Source organism: Carassius carassius, chromosome 12, assembly GCF_963082965.1.
Source record: "Carassius carassius chromosome 12, fCarCar2.1, whole genome shotgun sequence".
Taxonomy (NCBI): Eukaryota; Metazoa; Chordata; class Actinopteri; order Cypriniformes; family Cyprinidae; genus Carassius; species Carassius carassius.
The window spans coordinates 30,995,864-31,013,407 of NC_081766.1; the positions used below are offsets into that span (position 1 = coordinate 30,995,864).

General features: G+C 36.2%; 3 protein-coding genes across 4 annotated transcripts in view; 1 reads left to right on the top strand and 2 right to left on the bottom strand.

The window, feature by feature from the left end:
* Window positions 1–7,441, bottom strand: part of LOC132155222 (UDP-N-acetylglucosamine transporter-like) — a 33,967-nt gene extending 26,526 nt beyond the window's left edge. For both annotated transcript variants that reach the window (XR_009437229.1, XM_059564090.1), the window contains exon 1: window positions 7,419–7,441. The gene's annotated coding sequence lies outside the window, so the exon portion shown is untranslated. The remainder of the gene's footprint in view (window positions 1–7,418) is intronic.
* Window positions 7,442–8,959: 1,518 nt separating this feature from the next.
* LOC132155224 (U3 small nucleolar ribonucleoprotein protein IMP3-like) lies at window positions 8,960–12,454 on the top strand. Its single transcript, XM_059564092.1, has 7 exons — window positions 8,960–9,209; window positions 9,336–9,443; window positions 9,542–9,616; window positions 9,751–9,830; window positions 11,371–11,422; window positions 11,564–11,636; window positions 12,228–12,454. The coding sequence occupies exons 1-7, from the start codon at window positions 9,073–9,075 to the stop codon at window positions 12,252–12,254; spliced, it is 552 nt and encodes a 183-aa protein (XP_059420075.1). The 5' UTR covers window positions 8,960–9,072; the 3' UTR covers window positions 12,255–12,454.
* sec22ba (SEC22 homolog B, vesicle trafficking protein a) lies at window positions 12,444–17,461 on the bottom strand. The gene is made up of 6 exons (XM_059564091.1): window positions 17,235–17,461; window positions 16,634–16,743; window positions 14,932–15,092; window positions 13,456–13,602; window positions 13,205–13,361; window positions 12,444–12,622 (listed from the first exon to the last, which is right to left on the bottom strand). The coding sequence occupies exons 1-5, from the start codon at window positions 17,307–17,309 to the stop codon at window positions 13,207–13,209; spliced, it is 648 nt and encodes a 215-aa protein (XP_059420074.1). The 5' UTR covers window positions 17,310–17,461; the 3' UTR covers window positions 12,444–12,622; window positions 13,205–13,206.
* Between the last annotated feature and the right edge of the window lie 83 nt (window positions 17,462–17,544).

A 17,544-nucleotide genomic window follows, 5' to 3' on the forward strand; every position in this document is an offset into this window, starting at 1 on the left:
GTAAATTTAATTTGATGTAATCACCAAAATGGGATGCCTGAAAAGTTTAGTTCCAGCTCTAATTAAACACACCTGAACCAGCTGATCAAGGCCTTCAGACTCACCTCCTATTTTATTTGTCTTGTAATTTATTCCTTTACTTACTTTCAGGGCCGGCTCTAGGTTATTTGGTGCCCAAGGCGAGAGAGAAATGTCTAAGTCATAACATAATAACATCATTTCATATTTTATTTTCTGTTCGTTGCGAGTTCATTCTAGGGCTGTGCGATTAATAGAAATCGTCATAAAATCACGATTTGAGCGTGCACGAGCGTGAGCGTTTCCGCGGCCCGGACCTCCCGCAGTATGCTATCCGATCCAATCGGAATGCAGCGCCTAGCGCGAGAACAGAACAGACTGGGCATATGCCTAACTCCAGGTTCACACACTGTCTGTGATGCGCCTTTTTCCCGAGCCCATGTTAACGGATCAGAGCGTTCACACTGCACGCGGTAAAAAGCTAGAAATAAAAACGTGCGAAAATAATTAATATCTAGCACATGAGCATAGAGAGAGTTGAGTGCACAGGACGCAGTTTAAGTGAGAGAAGACACGTTTTAAGACTGCACACTCTCTCCGTGCCAGAGCAGAATGTATCTGAGCAAGCACGCCTGGTTTTGTGACAGAGCAAAGGAAATCCGCGTGCGAACAGAGGGATTCGCGCTCGTGCATTATTTTAATGTGCTTTTGCATTACATTAACACGCTCTCGCTGCTGCTTCTGCAACGCAGACACATGCTGTATTATACACACTGCAAACGGAGTACATGTGCACCTGTATAATGTATAACAAATCTATTTCAACACCTGAGGCACCGTTACAATTAATGAGCTCTGTGATCATGCATGGCAATAAAAAAAAAGTCCCTGGACACGGGATTTATATATTTTTGCCATAAGTCTAGAAATTTTGTTTACCTTTACTATAGTGATTATTTTGACTTATGTCTGTTCTAGAGACGTTACAACTTTTTGATAAAGCTCTAATTAGTTTTCTTTAAGAAATATGTTTCAAATTCATCTTGAATGCATTTATGACTATAAAGCATATCTGTGTGTGTCAAATTATGATTTAAATCGAATCCAATAAATCGCGATAGTTTTTTTTTTTTTCATATCGCACAGCCCTAGTTCATTCAATAAATACAGTTAACAATCTAGAGTACTAAATTATTAACCCAACAAGGGGAAGTCGTGGCCTAATGGTTAGCGAGTCAGACTCGCAATCGAAGGGTTGTGAGTCGAGTCTTGGGCCGGCAGGAATTGTAGGTGGGGGGAGTGCATGTACAGTGCTCTCTCCACCTTCAATACCATGACTTAGGTGCCCTTGAGCAAGGCACCCAACTGCTCCCCGGGTGCCGCAGCATAAATGGCTGCCCACTGCTCCGGGTGTGTGTGTTCACTGCTCTGTGTGTGTGCACTTCGGATGGGTTAAATGCAGAGCACGAATTCTGAGTATGGGTCACCATACTTGGCTGAATGTCACTTCACTTTCACAATAGCGGGGTCAGTTAATTTTTTTGCAGTGGGCCGCGCAAACATGTGTTTGGTTGTGTGGGCCGCGAGTTGAAAAAGGTTGGGAACCACTGCTCTAATATTTTATTTAGAGCCAAACATGCTTCATTTAAGCCCTTCCCGTGTGCGTTATTTCTCTATAAAGATGCACAAGCACCATTAAGAGCTGGAGATGACTAAAGTTTTTTAACAACACTAGCAGAAAACATTGCGAGTGGCAAAACACATTGATAATTTTGCTAAAACACTGCAGAAAACAATGTTTTCTACATTTAGCATTAAACTGTATTTTAAATATATAAACAATTTATAGTACGCCTAAATATGGATATTTTACACAAAGCATCGATTCACTTCAGGTCAGGAGGCATGTATTAACCCCCAGAGTCATGTGGGACACTTTTTATGATAGATGGATGCACTTTATTTGGCTTCAAAATCTCAGCCACAATTTACTGCTGTTGCGACTCAGCTAAAAGAGGAAAGATGAATAATAAATCATGACTAGTTATGTGTCACGATCATTAGCTGGAGTGCCCATGAATAGAGGGCACTCCACTCAGGACTCTGGCATCTTGTATTTCCATTCCCAACTCCATTTCCCATAATCCCGTGCTTAGGGCTAATAACCACCAGGTGTTCCCCATTACCACTCCCCTATATAAAATGTGTTTGGACATTCAATAAGTGCGAAGTCTTGTTTAGTTCTGTTTGGCATTTCCGAGTGTTTTCCTTGTGTTTGTTCCTTCCGTGTCTGATCTTGGATTGTTTATACCGACTGTGATTCTCTGCTGCCTGCCCCAACCCCTGCTTGTTACTGTTACTGATTCAGGATATGTAACGACTGGGTGAAGGAGTGGCAGGAATTAATGATATTTAATGAAGACAATGATACAGACAGTCCTTGAGACACAAATAACGCTGGGAGTAATGCACAGTCCAAGATGGTGGTGAGGAATGACGAATCCGGAAGGCGGAGGTGAGTTGGCAGCAGGAGAGGGTGACACAGGAACTGCGGAGAAGCGAGCCGGAGGTAAGTGGTGTTGCTTGGTGGTGGGTTGCGTAGAGTGGACGGGGTTCCGGGGAGAGACGGACATCCAACGCAGAAACACACAAGAAAGCAAAGCATAGGTTACAAACATGAAACAACGCTCTCACGAACACAAGACGCTAGACAAGCCAATATATAGGGATGAGTAATGAGTGACAGCTGATGCTGATGACAATTAACGGAGAAGCCCACAAACTAATCAGTGCTGACGCGTAACACACAGACTTAACCCACAAAGTGCAAAACCCAGAGATCACGGTTTACCAACCGTGACAGGATATCCCTGACATACCTGACGCTGTGCTCTGATCTCTGCCTGTCTGGACATTCTCTTTATTAAACCACTGCATATGGATCCGAATGTCTATGACTCCATGTTACATTATGAGTAATTATAAATATTTAGATCCGCTTAAGTTTTTACTTGACCTCTCAGTGTCATCTGTCTGTCAATTCTAGGAACTTTAATTTCCTGGTTAAGGAATATAACTTTCTTGTACAATACTCCTCAGAGCATGTAGCAAAAATCTGCATGATTAGGGACTTCAGTTATGAGCGAACAACGAACAACCTCAAGTGTGATACAAGTAAGACTTTAAACACACACACACACACGTTTGTTTTCGTGAAAAGTGGGGACATCCCATAGGCATAATGGTTTTTATACTGTATAAACTGTATATTCTATCGCCCTTCACCAAAACTGCCTAACCCTAACCCTCACAGGAAACTTTGTGCATTTTTATTTTCTCAAAAAAAAAATCATTCTGTATGATTTATAAGCATTTTGAAAAATGGGGACATGGGTTATGTCCTCATAAGTCACACTCTCTTTGTAATACCTGTGTCATACCCATGCCATTATACAGAGTTGTGTCCTGATATGTCACAAAAACAAGAGCACACACGCGCAGAGGGAACAGTTGGGGGTTCAGTGCCTTGTCATGGTATTGCCAGCCCGAGACTCGAACCCACAACCCTAGAGACAAACTCTCTAACCACTAGACCACGACTTCCCCTTATGCACTTCATACTGTAATGTTTTTTCACTGGTGAATGAGACATGAAGCAATCTGACAGCATTGCATTCAAAATTGCATACTTTCCCACTGTATAGTATATTCAAAGGTATATAGTATATAGTATATTCACGTGAATATTCACGTGAATATTCACCTATATTCACGTTGATAATGCAAATGATACATTAGGACTTGTGTTTACTGACCTAATAAACTCCTTTGGAGTCAAGCAAAATGTCACCGGGCCCACTCATCGTTTTAATCATACACTAGATCTAATTATATCGCATGGAATCGGTCTTACTGCTATAGATTTTGTACCCCAAAGTGATGATATTACAGACCATTTCCTTGTATCGTGCATGCTGCGTATAACTGATATTAACTATATGTCTCAGCTTTACCGTCTGGGCAGAACTACTGTTCCAGCCACCAAAGACAGATTCGCAAATAACCTGCCTGATCTATCTCAACTGCTATTTGTACCCAAAAATACACATGAATTAGACGAAATTACTGACAACATGGGCACTATTTTCTCTAATACATTAGAAGCTGTTGACCCCATCAAATTGAAAAAGGTTAGAGAAAAACGTACTCTGCCATGGTTTAACAGTAATACTCACTCTCTCAAGAAAGTAACTCGTAGTCTTGAATGCAAATGGAGAAAAACTAACTTGGAAGTTTTTAAAATTGCATGGAAAAACAGTATGTCCAGCTATAGACAGGCTCTAAAAACTGCTAGGGCAGAACATATCCACAAACTCATTGAAAATAACCAAAACAATCCAAGGTTTTTATTTAGCACAGTGGCTAAATTAACAAATTACCAGACGCCACCTGATTCAAATATTCCACCAACGTTAAATAGTAATGACTTTATGAATTTCTTCACTGATAAAATAGATAACATTAGAAATACAATAGTGAATGTAGATTCTACAGCGTCTAACACTTCAGTTTCATCCATCGCACCCAAAGATAAACTGCAGTGCTTTACAAATATAGGACAGGAAGAGCTAAATAAACTTATCACTGTATCTAAACCAACAACATGTTTATTAGATCCTGTACCCACTAAATTACTAAAAGAGCTGTTACCTGTAGCCGAAGAACCGCTTCTCAATATCATTAACTCGTCGTTATCTTTAGGTCACGTCCCAAAACCATTCAAGCTGGCGGTTATCAAGCCTCTTATTAAGAAACCAAAACTAGATCCTAGTGTACTGGCAAATTATAGGCCTATTTCAAATCTTCCATTTATGTCTAAAATTTTAGAAAAAGTTGTGTCTGCTCAATTGAGCACCTTCCTGCATAAAAATGATCTGTATGAAGAATTTCAGTCAGGTTTCAGGCCCCACCATAGCACAGAAACTGCACTTGTTAAAATTACAAATGACCTGCTTCTTGCGTCAGATCAAGGCTGCATCTCATTTCTAGTCTTACTTGATCTTAGTGCAGATCGATTACAAAACTATACAGGTATTCAAGGGCAGGCTCTAAGATGGTTTAGATCCTACCTGTCCGATCGCTACCATTTTGTTTACTTAAATGGGGTGTCATCTCATTTATCATCAGTAAAATATGGAGTGCCACAAGGATCCGTCCTAGGTCCCCTTCTATTTTCAATATACATGTTGCCCCTTGGTAATATTATTAGAAAATACGGAATTAGCTTCCACTGTTATGCTGATGATACTCAGCTATATATCTCAACGAGACCAGATGAAACTTCCCAATTATCTAAGCTAACAGAGTGTGTTAAAAATGTAAAAGATTGGATGACAAATAATTTTCTCCAATTAAATTCGGATAAGACAGAGATATTAATTATTGGACCAAAAAACACCACACAGAATCTTGTAGATTACAAACTGCAACTAGACGGATGTACTGTTACTTCCTCTACAGTCAGAAATCTGGGTGTTATATTAGACAGCAATTTGTCTTTTGAAAATCATATTTCCAATGTTACAAAAACTGCATTCTTCCATCTTAGAAACATTGCCAAGCTACGAAACATGTTATCTGTTTCTGATGCAGAAAAGCTAGCTCATGCATTCATGACCTCTAGACTGGACTATTGTAATGCACTTCTAGGTGGTTGTCCTGCTTCGTCAATAAACAAGCTACAGGTAGTCCAAAATGCAGCAGCTAGAGTCCTTACCAGGTCAAGAAAATATGATCATATTACCCCAATTTTACAGTCTCTGCACTGGCTACCTATTAAGTTCCGTATCAGTTACAAATTATCATTACTTACCTATAAGGCCCTAAATGGTTTAGCTCCTGTGTACCTAACTAGCCTTCTACCACGCTACAATCCATCACGCACCCTAAGGTCACAAAACGCTGGACTTTTGGTAGTTCCTAGGATAGCAAAGTCCACTAAAGGAGGTAGAGCTTTTTCACATTTGGCTCCCAAACTCTGGAATAGCCTTCCTGATAATGTTCGGGGTTCAGACACACTCTCTCTGTTTAAATCTAGATTAAAAACGCATTTCTTTCGCCAAGCATTCGAATAATGTATCTCTTAAATTGTGAGTGTAGTTGCATCTGCATTTTTATTCTTTAGCTTGGGTTAAACTAATTTTACTTTGTTGGATCAGCAGCTATGCTAATGATGTCTCTATTTTGTTTCTATGTTTTGCCACGGGATTTACATCCCGTGGTAACTAGGATTTACACAAGCTCCAGTCTGGATCCAGAACACCTGAGAAGAGGTGTTCAAACTACTAGCTACTACTAAATATTGTAGAAACATAATTTTCTGTAAAGTTGCTTTGTAACGATTTGTATTGTAAAAAGCACTATACAAATAAACTTGAATTGAAATTAATTGAATTGTATAGCAGGCAGAAAACAGTGTGCAACCGCTGAATTCACAGTATTCCCAAACTGATGATCTACTCCTTCAGACGAGATTCTGAAGCCAGTATCCGCTGAACTATCCCACGAGGCCACAGAGGAGTCTCGAATGGCAGTAAAGTGACACAACTGATACTGCAAGTACAAGATTATGTTCATTTGAAAACATACTTTTTTTTTGCAGTCCCAAAGTAACTACTTATTCAAAAGAAGCACTTATTCAGAGAGTCTATGATTTCAGACGTGGCCCTTTTGTCATGTTCTGACTCAACTTCCTGTTTTTTTTTTTACAAGGATATGATCATGTGTTGTATAAAGAGAGGAAAATGTCTAACTGCAACTACACCACTGTAACCTGAAAGTGTATCTGCTTTTGATTGTGGAAGCTTCACCTCAGAGTAATATCAGTCTGATCTCACTCAACATGGAGTTTATTAAATGTACAAACGGTGACTATAATTTTTTTCCTATCAGCAAAACAAAGGAAGGTATATCAAGATTTTACCCGATTTACCTTAAACATTTTTAACTATGCAGAACTGGACAAACGTGTTCCACATAAACTAATCAGCATGGCATTTTATTTTATTTTTCAATTTACATTACATTAAAAATATATAGAGATTTTCCTTACAATTATTTCATATGTTAGGCTTTGTGGTTAAAATTAAACATATTTGAGAAAACCCAATCACATCAACGTGCTTTTTGGAATATGATACTGTACTTTCTGTATGAATGTCTGTGATTAAAGTGTCTCAAAACCTCTTAAACTGCACACCTGGACAGCATTAAAGGGCATGGTTGGACGTCATAACATCCCATTGCTGCCATATATGTAACTCGGCTCACGTGGTAGCATTTGCAAATATCCAGATGTGTTATAAGTGTGTAAAGATGTTTAGTTTGTAGGTCTACTGTACCTGTTCTCACAAGTGCAGCTCAGATGTGCAGCGCTGAGTGCGCGTGGAGTCCATGACAGACGCAGCTCATTTATTTCATATAAAACCATTCCTTCCACATTCTCAAACACAAGCACACTTCCAGCGTTAGCGAAACTACGTTTGACAGTCATGTTACTGTCGTGTCAGTTGCACCAAAACCTTTCAAATGAAAATGGGGAATTTGCTTGCAGTGACATCTACAGTTAATAGTGTGTATTGCATGAATGTTTTTTTTCATATTTCCATTATTACAATCTTAGGAATATTATTTTACAAGAAAAGGAAAATTCTAAAATTAGGTTTAAAATGTGTTGTCTTAAATTTCTATGTATGAAATTTACCCAGAAGACAAAGTAGAAATAAACTATAATAAAAAAAACAACTATTTGAATGAATATATGAAAGAAAAATAATAGTTTCTGCACCAATTTGTTAATAAATCAATAAGTAAATAAATTAATAAAATAATTTCTTTCCAAAAAGATTTAGTATATATATAAAAAAAAAAAACCATTGCAGTAGTGATATTTATGAGTAATTGTGAAGTAATTTACTTTAAGTAATTTACTTAAGTGAACTTTACTTAGGAAAAGAAGACCGTAAAGAGAAATCTATAAAATACTCATTACTCTTGAATTAAATGCTAATTTCTTTGGTAATATTATATATATATATATATATATATATACACACACACACACACACACACACACACATATGCATGCATTTATATATTTAAGTAATACATTTTAGTAATATTTGTATTTATGTATAATGTTAATAATATATAAATATGAATATAGATGTACATGTAATTTTTTACATGTACAATATTTTGTATAATTTTACATTTACAATATATATATGTGTGTGTATATATATATATATATATATATATACACACACACACACACACACACACACACATATAAATATACACAGTACACACACATATATTGTGTAAACACAACCTTTTATTTTGGATGCGATTGATCATGATTCATTGATTTGACAGCACTATTTATTTTATGATTATTAAAAAAAAAAAAATTATGTAACGATCTTTGAATTACCATTGTGTAATAAATGTGTTATATAGCCTAAATAAACATTCCTAGCCTTTGGATTCCGTTAATGTTTGTTACTTAATTTAGTAAATAAGCTACTGGCGGGGTTTGTTGACATAGGAATAACACGGACATTAAACTTTTTAGTCATAATTAAGGTTAGCTTCAAATGCATGTTTTAAAATTTAATTGTCAGTATATTTTATAATTGTCAACTTTTTTGCCTTGCAATACCTTTACTCATGATGTGAGTGAGTGTTTGGTTGCTCGAGTTTAGGTAAAGTTAACAAGGATTTAATGTTGAACAATAATTAATATAAAATATTAAGTAAACTATTTAAAAACGATTTCATTCTATTATTGTGGAAATGTATTAATATTTGAATTTTGTTGTCATTCTCCTCCTGGCCACTGGGCGGCAGTGACTAAACTACACTAAACATCCGCGCATTCTTTACAGTTAAACACCGTGGAAGAAAAGCACGTGTCTGAAAGCTAACGTGAGCATAATAACTAGAGAAAAACAACACACGTTGATAATATAGTCTTATAGTTTTATTCGCAAAATGGTTCGTAAATTGAAGTTCCACGAGCAGAAACTCTTGAAGAAAGTCGATTTTATTAACTGGGAGGTTGACAACAATTTACACGAGGTTAAAGTGTTGAGAAAATATCATATTGAGAAGAGGGAAGATTACACCAAGTAAGTTAAGTAATGGAAATAACCTAACTTAGTATGTATATCTGTTTCTTTATTACATGCACATGTATATATTTTAGAGCAAGTGAGTGATGACATGAACCTAATACGTTTATGATCTCTCGTTAGATACAACAAACTTAGTCGAAATATCAGAGAATTGGCACAGAAAATACGAGACTTGGACGAAAAGGATGGTTTCAGAGCTCAAAGTACAGCCCTTTTCTTGGAAAAACTGTAAGTTTGGGAATCTCTGGTTGATTTGTGAACACTTGAGCTGCAGTCATGTCTAAAGTTTAAAGTCATGTCTTTATTTTTTTCGTCTTGATTTGCAGTTACAGTGTCGGTTTGATCCCCACCAAACAGAACCTGTCCCTCACGAACGAAGTCTGTGCTTCTGCATTCTGCAGGTAATATCCACTGCAACGTCTGATCGTGTAACAGCATGAGGTGTTGAACAGGTCTTGGTTAAGTTTCAAGAAAACAGTTTTGTTTTTTGTTCCTTCCCTGTACTGGTTTTTCTAATCGCTGTCATTTTCCACAGGAGACGTCTTCCCACAATTATGCTGAAATTGCGTATGGCTCAGAACCTGAAGACTGCCATAACCTTCATCGAGCAGGGACGTATCCTTCATCATAAATCACACAATCAACTGTGAGCACACATCATCTAGTCTCATGAAGTCAGAGATAATTATTATTGAATCTGTTGCTATTAAACCGCTTATAAACATACTAAAATGGTAGTTTAAAATGAAGTTAATACGACTCCTGTCCTTAATTTTTTCCATTTGAAAACATTAGACATTTAAAAAAATATATGTTTATGCTTTTTATAAATAAGGTTTTTATTGTAATAAAGAAAAAAATATTTAAAATGAAAGACCAGTTTTCAACACTTAAAAAAAAATGACTGAAAGTAGGAAAAACCAAAGTGAATTTGTTCTTTTTTTACGCAGTCATTTATTTACTTTATAACAGTTCATAAATGTCTGTTCTGCATATCGGTTATCGGGCACATAAACATGCAAATAATTGGTATCCGTATCGCTTATACAAAAACAATATTGGTCGATCACTACTCCTAACCCTAAGGTTGTGGGTTTGAGTCTCTCACGACTGAGGTGCCCTTGAGCAAGGCACCAAACCCCCAACTGTTCCCCGGGTACTTCAGCATAAATGGCTGTGTGTTCACTCCTGTGTGTGTGTGTGTTCACTGCTGTGTGTGTGTGTTCACGGTGTGCGTGTGTGTGTACTTTGGATGGATTAAATGCAGAGCTTGAATTCTGAGTATGGGTCACTATACTTGGCTGTTTGTCACATCACTTTCACTTAAAAAAAAAAACAAAACAAAAAAACATATGGAGATTCTTCATACTCTGCAGTGACTAGGTGCTGTCAGAAGAATGAGTCCAAACAGCTGACAAAAACATCACAATATTCCACGCGACTCCAGACCATCAGTTAAAGTCTTGTAAACACAAAATCTGCGTTTTTGTAAGAAACAAATCCACTGTTTGGCATTTTAACATTAAACCACAATCTACAGTAGTATTTCCTCCAGTTAAAAAGTCTAGCATATATTGTCTAATCACTTTTATCAACCGTTTTCACTTTTAAATTGTGACTTTTTGGACAGGAGCAATGGTTTACGTCACCAGTTTTCCATATTCCACCATATCCATGTTCTTCCCTCAACTTCAAGACAAGTTGATGCGTACCTCTCCCGTCTTTAATTAAGTGCACGCACTGAGACAGGAAACATACACATCAGCTCATTTAATTTGAGGGAAGAACATAGTGGAATATGGAAAAACTGGCGTTTTCCTTTAACGGTGGATTTGTTTCTTACAAACACGCAGCTTTTCACTTCACAAGATGTTAGTTCATGGACGGCAGTTTTTACTCTCATTCAGACAGCACCCATTCACTGCAGAGGATCCACTGGTGAGCAAGTGAAGCAATGCTACATTTCTCCAAATCTGTTCCAATGAAGAAACAAACTCTTCTACATCCTGGATGTCCAGTTTTTTATTTATTTTTTATGAAATTATCCTTATTGGGAGAACTATTTCTTTAAGCTGTAGTATTGTGAAGAAAATGAAGCTTGTCTCATTTAAATTTGCATAAAGCTTCTTGAAACTATTTCTTGACTGAGCAGCAGATATTCGTGTTGGGCCTGAGATTGTCACTGATCCTGCTTTTCTCGTAACAAGGTAATTTATAAAAACCCTCATTACCTTTTTTTTCTGATGTCCATTGAAGAAGAAAAAAAAAACACCAGATGTTCATTTTAACTTGAACTTTTATATGAATCTTTGGCAACTGAAATGTATTGTTATGCAATACTGTTACAGGAGCATGGAAGACTTTGTCACATGGGTGGATTCATCCAAGATCAAACAACATGTCATGAACTACAACGAAGAGGTATGTTAAAGTATATTATAAAAAAATCTTCCGCATTACTGTACAAAACTTTAGGGTCAGTGATTTTTTAAAAGTTTTTGAAAGAAATATCTTATCTCAATTGTTTACCCAAGATGCATTTAATTGATTAAAATACAGGAAAAACAATAATGTTGTAAAATAATATCATTTCTGTGATGCAAAGCTACATCTTCACCTTTCAGTGTCACATGATCCTTCAGAAATAATTCTGATAGGCTGATTTGTTGCTCAAGAAACATTACTCATTATTATTTATTTTTATTATCAGCTTTGTTGTGCTAGAAGGTTTTAAAGAAAAGCATTCATCTGTAACAGAAATAAAAATATTAATATATATATAAAATAAAACTAATTTCTTTAAAAAGCAGTGTACACAAACCTTTTATTAATCAAATTAGTTAAGGAAGAGTACATCCATCCCTCCCTGCATGGACTTGAAAGGCACTAAAACTTACATTTTTATAAGACAATCTGATTTTATGCTGTTGAAAATGAGTAAAAATAGCTATAAAACCCATTTGAACTAATTGCTCATTTATTAACATTACAATTTTGTATTTGTTGTTTCAGCGAGATGACTTTGACCTCATTGTCTAAATCCAGAAAGAAATTTGGATTCCAACCAGAAATGATCAGTGCATCAAGAGCAGCTGTTCATTTGTGATTCATCAAATGTATATATTTATACGCTGTCAGACATAAATGACCAATTATCATCTTGAACCATGTTAAGTGAGTAAATGCATTGAGTGTGACTGTTTTGTAATAATTGTAAACAATAAACAATTACAGTTCAATTGTCTGCATTTACTGTGATGTTCTTTGAAAAGCTTCTTCACATTTTACATAAGTCACAAATTAAAAATATATTTGACAGTGCTCTTAAATTCTCTCCCAACAAAGATGTATAATTTTTTCTCCAGATACAGATGTGATGTTCTTTGCATAGCTCTGTTATCAACATCCTGAACATATACAAACAACAAGTACATTATTAACACCTACACCTGATATATGTTACAACTGTAAAGAGACAACGTGAAAATAATCAATTGACATCTACATTCAGTGTCTCAAACTATGAAAGCCTGTTTCTGCAACTAAATACAAAATAAAACAAGGTAATTGTGGCTTTTTATGACCTTGCAGCTGTGAGAAAAAAAAACTGAATTTCGAGATAGAAACTCAAAACTGCAAGAGAGAAAAAAATGGAATAAAATAATAAAAAGGAAATTGCAACTTTTCCATCACGATTCTGACTTTTTATCTGGAAATCTTGAGATTTAAACTCGCAGATCTGACTTTTTCTTTAGAACTACGAGAATAAAAGTCAGAATTGCTTGTTTATATCTAACAATTTTGACTTTATAACAACCTCGCAACTCTGAGGAAAAAAAAAATTAGCAGTTACCATGTTTTATTTTTTTATTAAGTGGCAGAAACGGGTTTCCATATCAAATGGACACAACCTTAAGGCCAGAACAGACTCTCTGGTGTCATCTTTGTGAGTGAGGCCCTGAGAGTTTCTGCTTGAATTGATCACATACATTCACAGCCACCAGAAGCGCACATAAACGATGAGTGTGATGAAAATCACGGCTCCGATGGCCACTTTAGCATAGGTGGAGCGTGTGTTGAGATACTTGGCATCGCTGCGGTACTTCTTAGAAAGGCTGGACAGATTACTTGCTTTGGAATCCAAGGCTGCAGAAAGAACAGACGGAATACTATTATGATACTTTTCCAAATTCAAGTGGTTTAGTCTTACTCAAACCGACTGCAGCGAGTGTTCACTCACCAGATAAGGCTTCTCCACGCTGGAGCACTTCCTCGATATTAGCAACCATGATCCTCTGGACATCGTGTAACTCTGAATTGACGTGGCCCAGATTTCTTCGTGCTCTGCTGTCTATGTAAGACTTTTTGGTTTTCTGAATGTATGTGTCTGAAGACAAATGGGATATCATTTGATCTACATGGTCAACCAACTCATTTGCCATGTAGCTGACACTTTTATTCAGTAAAAACGTGCAGACTATAAAAAGTAACCCACAAAGAAGTCTCTTAGGCTCATAGGGGTGCATTTATTTCAAATAACTGTGTCTAATTGATTAATATTAAAATGTAATTTATTGCTGTGATGTAAAGCTGAACTTTAAGCATCATTATTCCCGTCTTCGGTATCACATGATCCTTCAGAAATCAGTCTATTATGCTGATTTGCTGCTCAAAGAAACATTTATGATTATTATCAAGAGCCCTATTCGGATGGTTATTGTTTCTCATTACGAACCCGGGAAAGCGCTGCTCACATGGCCCGTCTGCTGTTATAAAACATCATATGCTTGAAATAATAAGAATACATTCTTAATAATATCCTATTTACTATTTGATTATTTAAATCTCCTGTTTAAATATCTCTTAAAATGATGGACGTCATTAAAAAATGTGGAGAAATAAGTTAATGGAAGCTCTTATTAACATGAATATAAGACATAAAGCTGCTCGATGTAATTGTAGGACTATATAATACATATTCTCAAATTTGATTGCATTCCTGTTGCTGCCATAATAATGACACATTTCAAATATTTACATGCTTTTCTCTCTCTTTTTGTTCGTAACAGTTCTCACTCACTGTGGTGAAGCAGGTATGAAATATTATTCTTGGAAATACTTTCCAGCATTTCAGTTATATATATGCATGCAAATTTAGTATGAAGTGCAACGGTTACCATTCGGTGCTTGGCAGCGGTCTTAAAGGATTTAAACACTGAATTTTGAATCGATCCCTTCTTGTAAACCGAGAGGTGTGGATTCAGACAGCAATTCATTAACCACACAACCTTGGTGTTTGTCAAAAACTGTGGGTAACTCGGTCTGGTCTTTTACATGAGTGGTGGGAGAAACACATTGACATTCTGGATTCAGACGACAATAAAATCACAGACTAACCCTTTAAATGCTGAAAACATCTTCGGTCTGCATGAGAAACAATTAGCATCTGAATAGAGCTAATGTTGAAAACAGCTGAGCTGCTTAATATCATTGGATGCTTTTTTTTTTTATTCTTTGATGAACAGGAAGTTCAAAAGAAAAGCATTTTTGTAGCATGATACAAGTCTTTACTGTCACTTCTGATCAATTAAATGCATCCTTGCTGAATAAATGTAGTCATTTATTTAGAAAAAAACAAATCCTACTGACCCCAAAATTTCAATTGAGAGCTCAACTGTGCTTTGATATATTTATATATATATAAGTTGTTTCTCACCAAATTCGATAAAAGAGTACGGCCGAGACACTGAAGGGACCTTTGCCCCGTACTGCTCACTGAATTCTCCCTCCAGATCCTCCAGATACGCAAACGCCAGTTTCTTGGGGAATCCTGCTTCACATAAGGCCAAGTAACACACTCCTTTCTCAATGACGTAGCTGGAAAACAAGACCGGTTTCTGAAGTGGGATGTCAATCAACCAAAACTCTACACATGTCTGTTAGGGTTGGGGGGGAAAAAAAAAAAAAAAAAAAAAAAATCGGAATTTTACAAATGTTCAGGAGTGAGTCTGAATTGACCTGTCCACACGTCCTACGGGACGCTGAAGTTTTAACTGGAGTGAACAGGAAGAAGAATCTACTCAATTGCAATAAATAAATAAAAAATAGAATAATCACACAACATAACATATTTCCTTTCGTTCCACAAAAAATAAACCCATCATTAATGTCAACTAAGTATGCATATTAAATGTCTGATGTTTCGTAAAACTGACTGATGATTTTTTTTTTTCCCAAACACAAAACGTCCACAGCATTCATCTTTATAGAAATTAATTTTAAGAACAAAATTTGAATCCAATTATGATATATTGATGGCGTCTGGATCATAAAGTAGTTAAGGGTTAAGTTAAGAGTTTTTCTTCCACCATGGTTTATTAAATATTTAAGAAGTTAAAAGTGAATTAGACCTACTCAAAAACATACGTCTATTATATAGGAATATAATTTCTGGAAACAACATATTAATCAGTAAATTAATATTTTACTTACTGAAAAATAAAATATATTATTAATCCTTTAAATTCTTATGCATCTCATAGATTTACTGTACAAGCTATCAGTAATTAATCTTACTATTTGTGCATATAAATATCAGCAACTGCACCAAATCACATATTTCTGCTGAGTTTGGGTTTCTGAATAAAAGGTTTGATATTTTCACTATATTCTACTGTGCGAGTTATAAAAGCCGGCACAAAAGCAAATGAGCAAAAGTTCTTTTTTTTTTCATCTTCCAGGCTCTAAAGGGTTCAAATGATTACCATTTCTTCGAATTTCATTTCATTTCATTTCAATTCTATTTCCCTAAAATAGAATTACAACTCTACAGCCCGTCTGTCAGCTCAGCTGTGTGTCAGGCAGTGTTGCCAATTTGGGGATTTTGTCACCAAAATGATCTACTTTCATCATTGTAGCCGCAACTTTTTTATTTTGTTGCAACAAGGAGCTATTTTAGCTTTATTTAAATAAAACTAAATCATGCCATTGAGTCTGCGCAGTGAACACACCTGCCCTGATGCACACCACAATCTGATCGATTACATGAGGGCACCAACTACTCAATGCATGAACATCCGATTTAACCACGGACACAAAAGTTATACCACACTTAATTTACAGTCAGCCAGATGCTGAGAGACACAGTGCATCATCGTGTCACGTGTGCTGGGATGCAGGATCTTTCCACTTACTTTATAGTAATAGAGTGTGCTGCCTGAAATGAGTTTTACATGAATTTTTAGCTTAAAAATAATATCTCTTATCTGTTGTGTTTGAGCAGGACAGGGATGCACTTTGGTGACACATAGTGTATATATACCTGTTTTTACTTAGTTTTCATATTTAGTGACTTTTAGTGAAAACCTGAGATTTTGAGGGTGTTTCTTGAGATGTTCTGAGGGAGGTGTGTGACTCACTGGAAGGCCATGGCTCCTGCCTCCAGAGTGCATCGCGTGGGGCTCTGCTCGTTCAGTTTTCGGCAGAGCTGCTTGGCTTGACTCTGGTATCTCTGTAGGTCTCGGCCTGACTGTGAACATCAGCACGTTAATGCATTGTCATGTACAAGTCAGGGTAACACTTTAGAATAATGGTCCATTAGTTAATGCTAGTTAACTACATTAGTTAACATGATCTAAGCAAGAACAATCCTTCTACAGCATTTATTAGTCTTAGTTGATGTTAATTTCAACATTTACTAATGCATTATTCAAATCAAAAGTTGTGCTTGTTAACATTAGTTAATGCACTGTGAATAAGCATGAACTAACAATGAATAACTATTTTTATTAACTAACATTAACAAAGATGAATAAATACAGTAATAAATGTACTGTTCATTGTTTGCTCATGTTAATGAATAATTAACTAACATTAACTAATGGACTATTATTCTAAAGTGTTACCCAAGTAAGAGCAATACACTCGTGTATTTTAACTTTGTGGGAATGTTGTAGTTTGTTTGTAATGACTGATCTATGATAGAGATATTGTTGTTGTTATTATTATTATTATTATTACCTGCTCGTCCTCTTGCATCGATGCAGCGAGCGGCAGACTATCGGCGACTCGAACGATCATAGTCAGCAACACCATCTCTCCTGATGACTTTACTCCACAGCCTCGGTCTGTTTTAAAGCGAAGCGATCGACTGTTTGACAGAAAGACAGAAAGTGACACATTTGAACTGACAGCAGAGTTCAGATGAGTTGGCCGGAAGAGGGTGTGTTCCCTCAAATTCTTCCCGGCTTTCGCATTCCAAAGGTTCCGATCATTCATTCATTTATTTATTTATTTAATTAATTATTTATTTATTTATATAAAGAAGAAA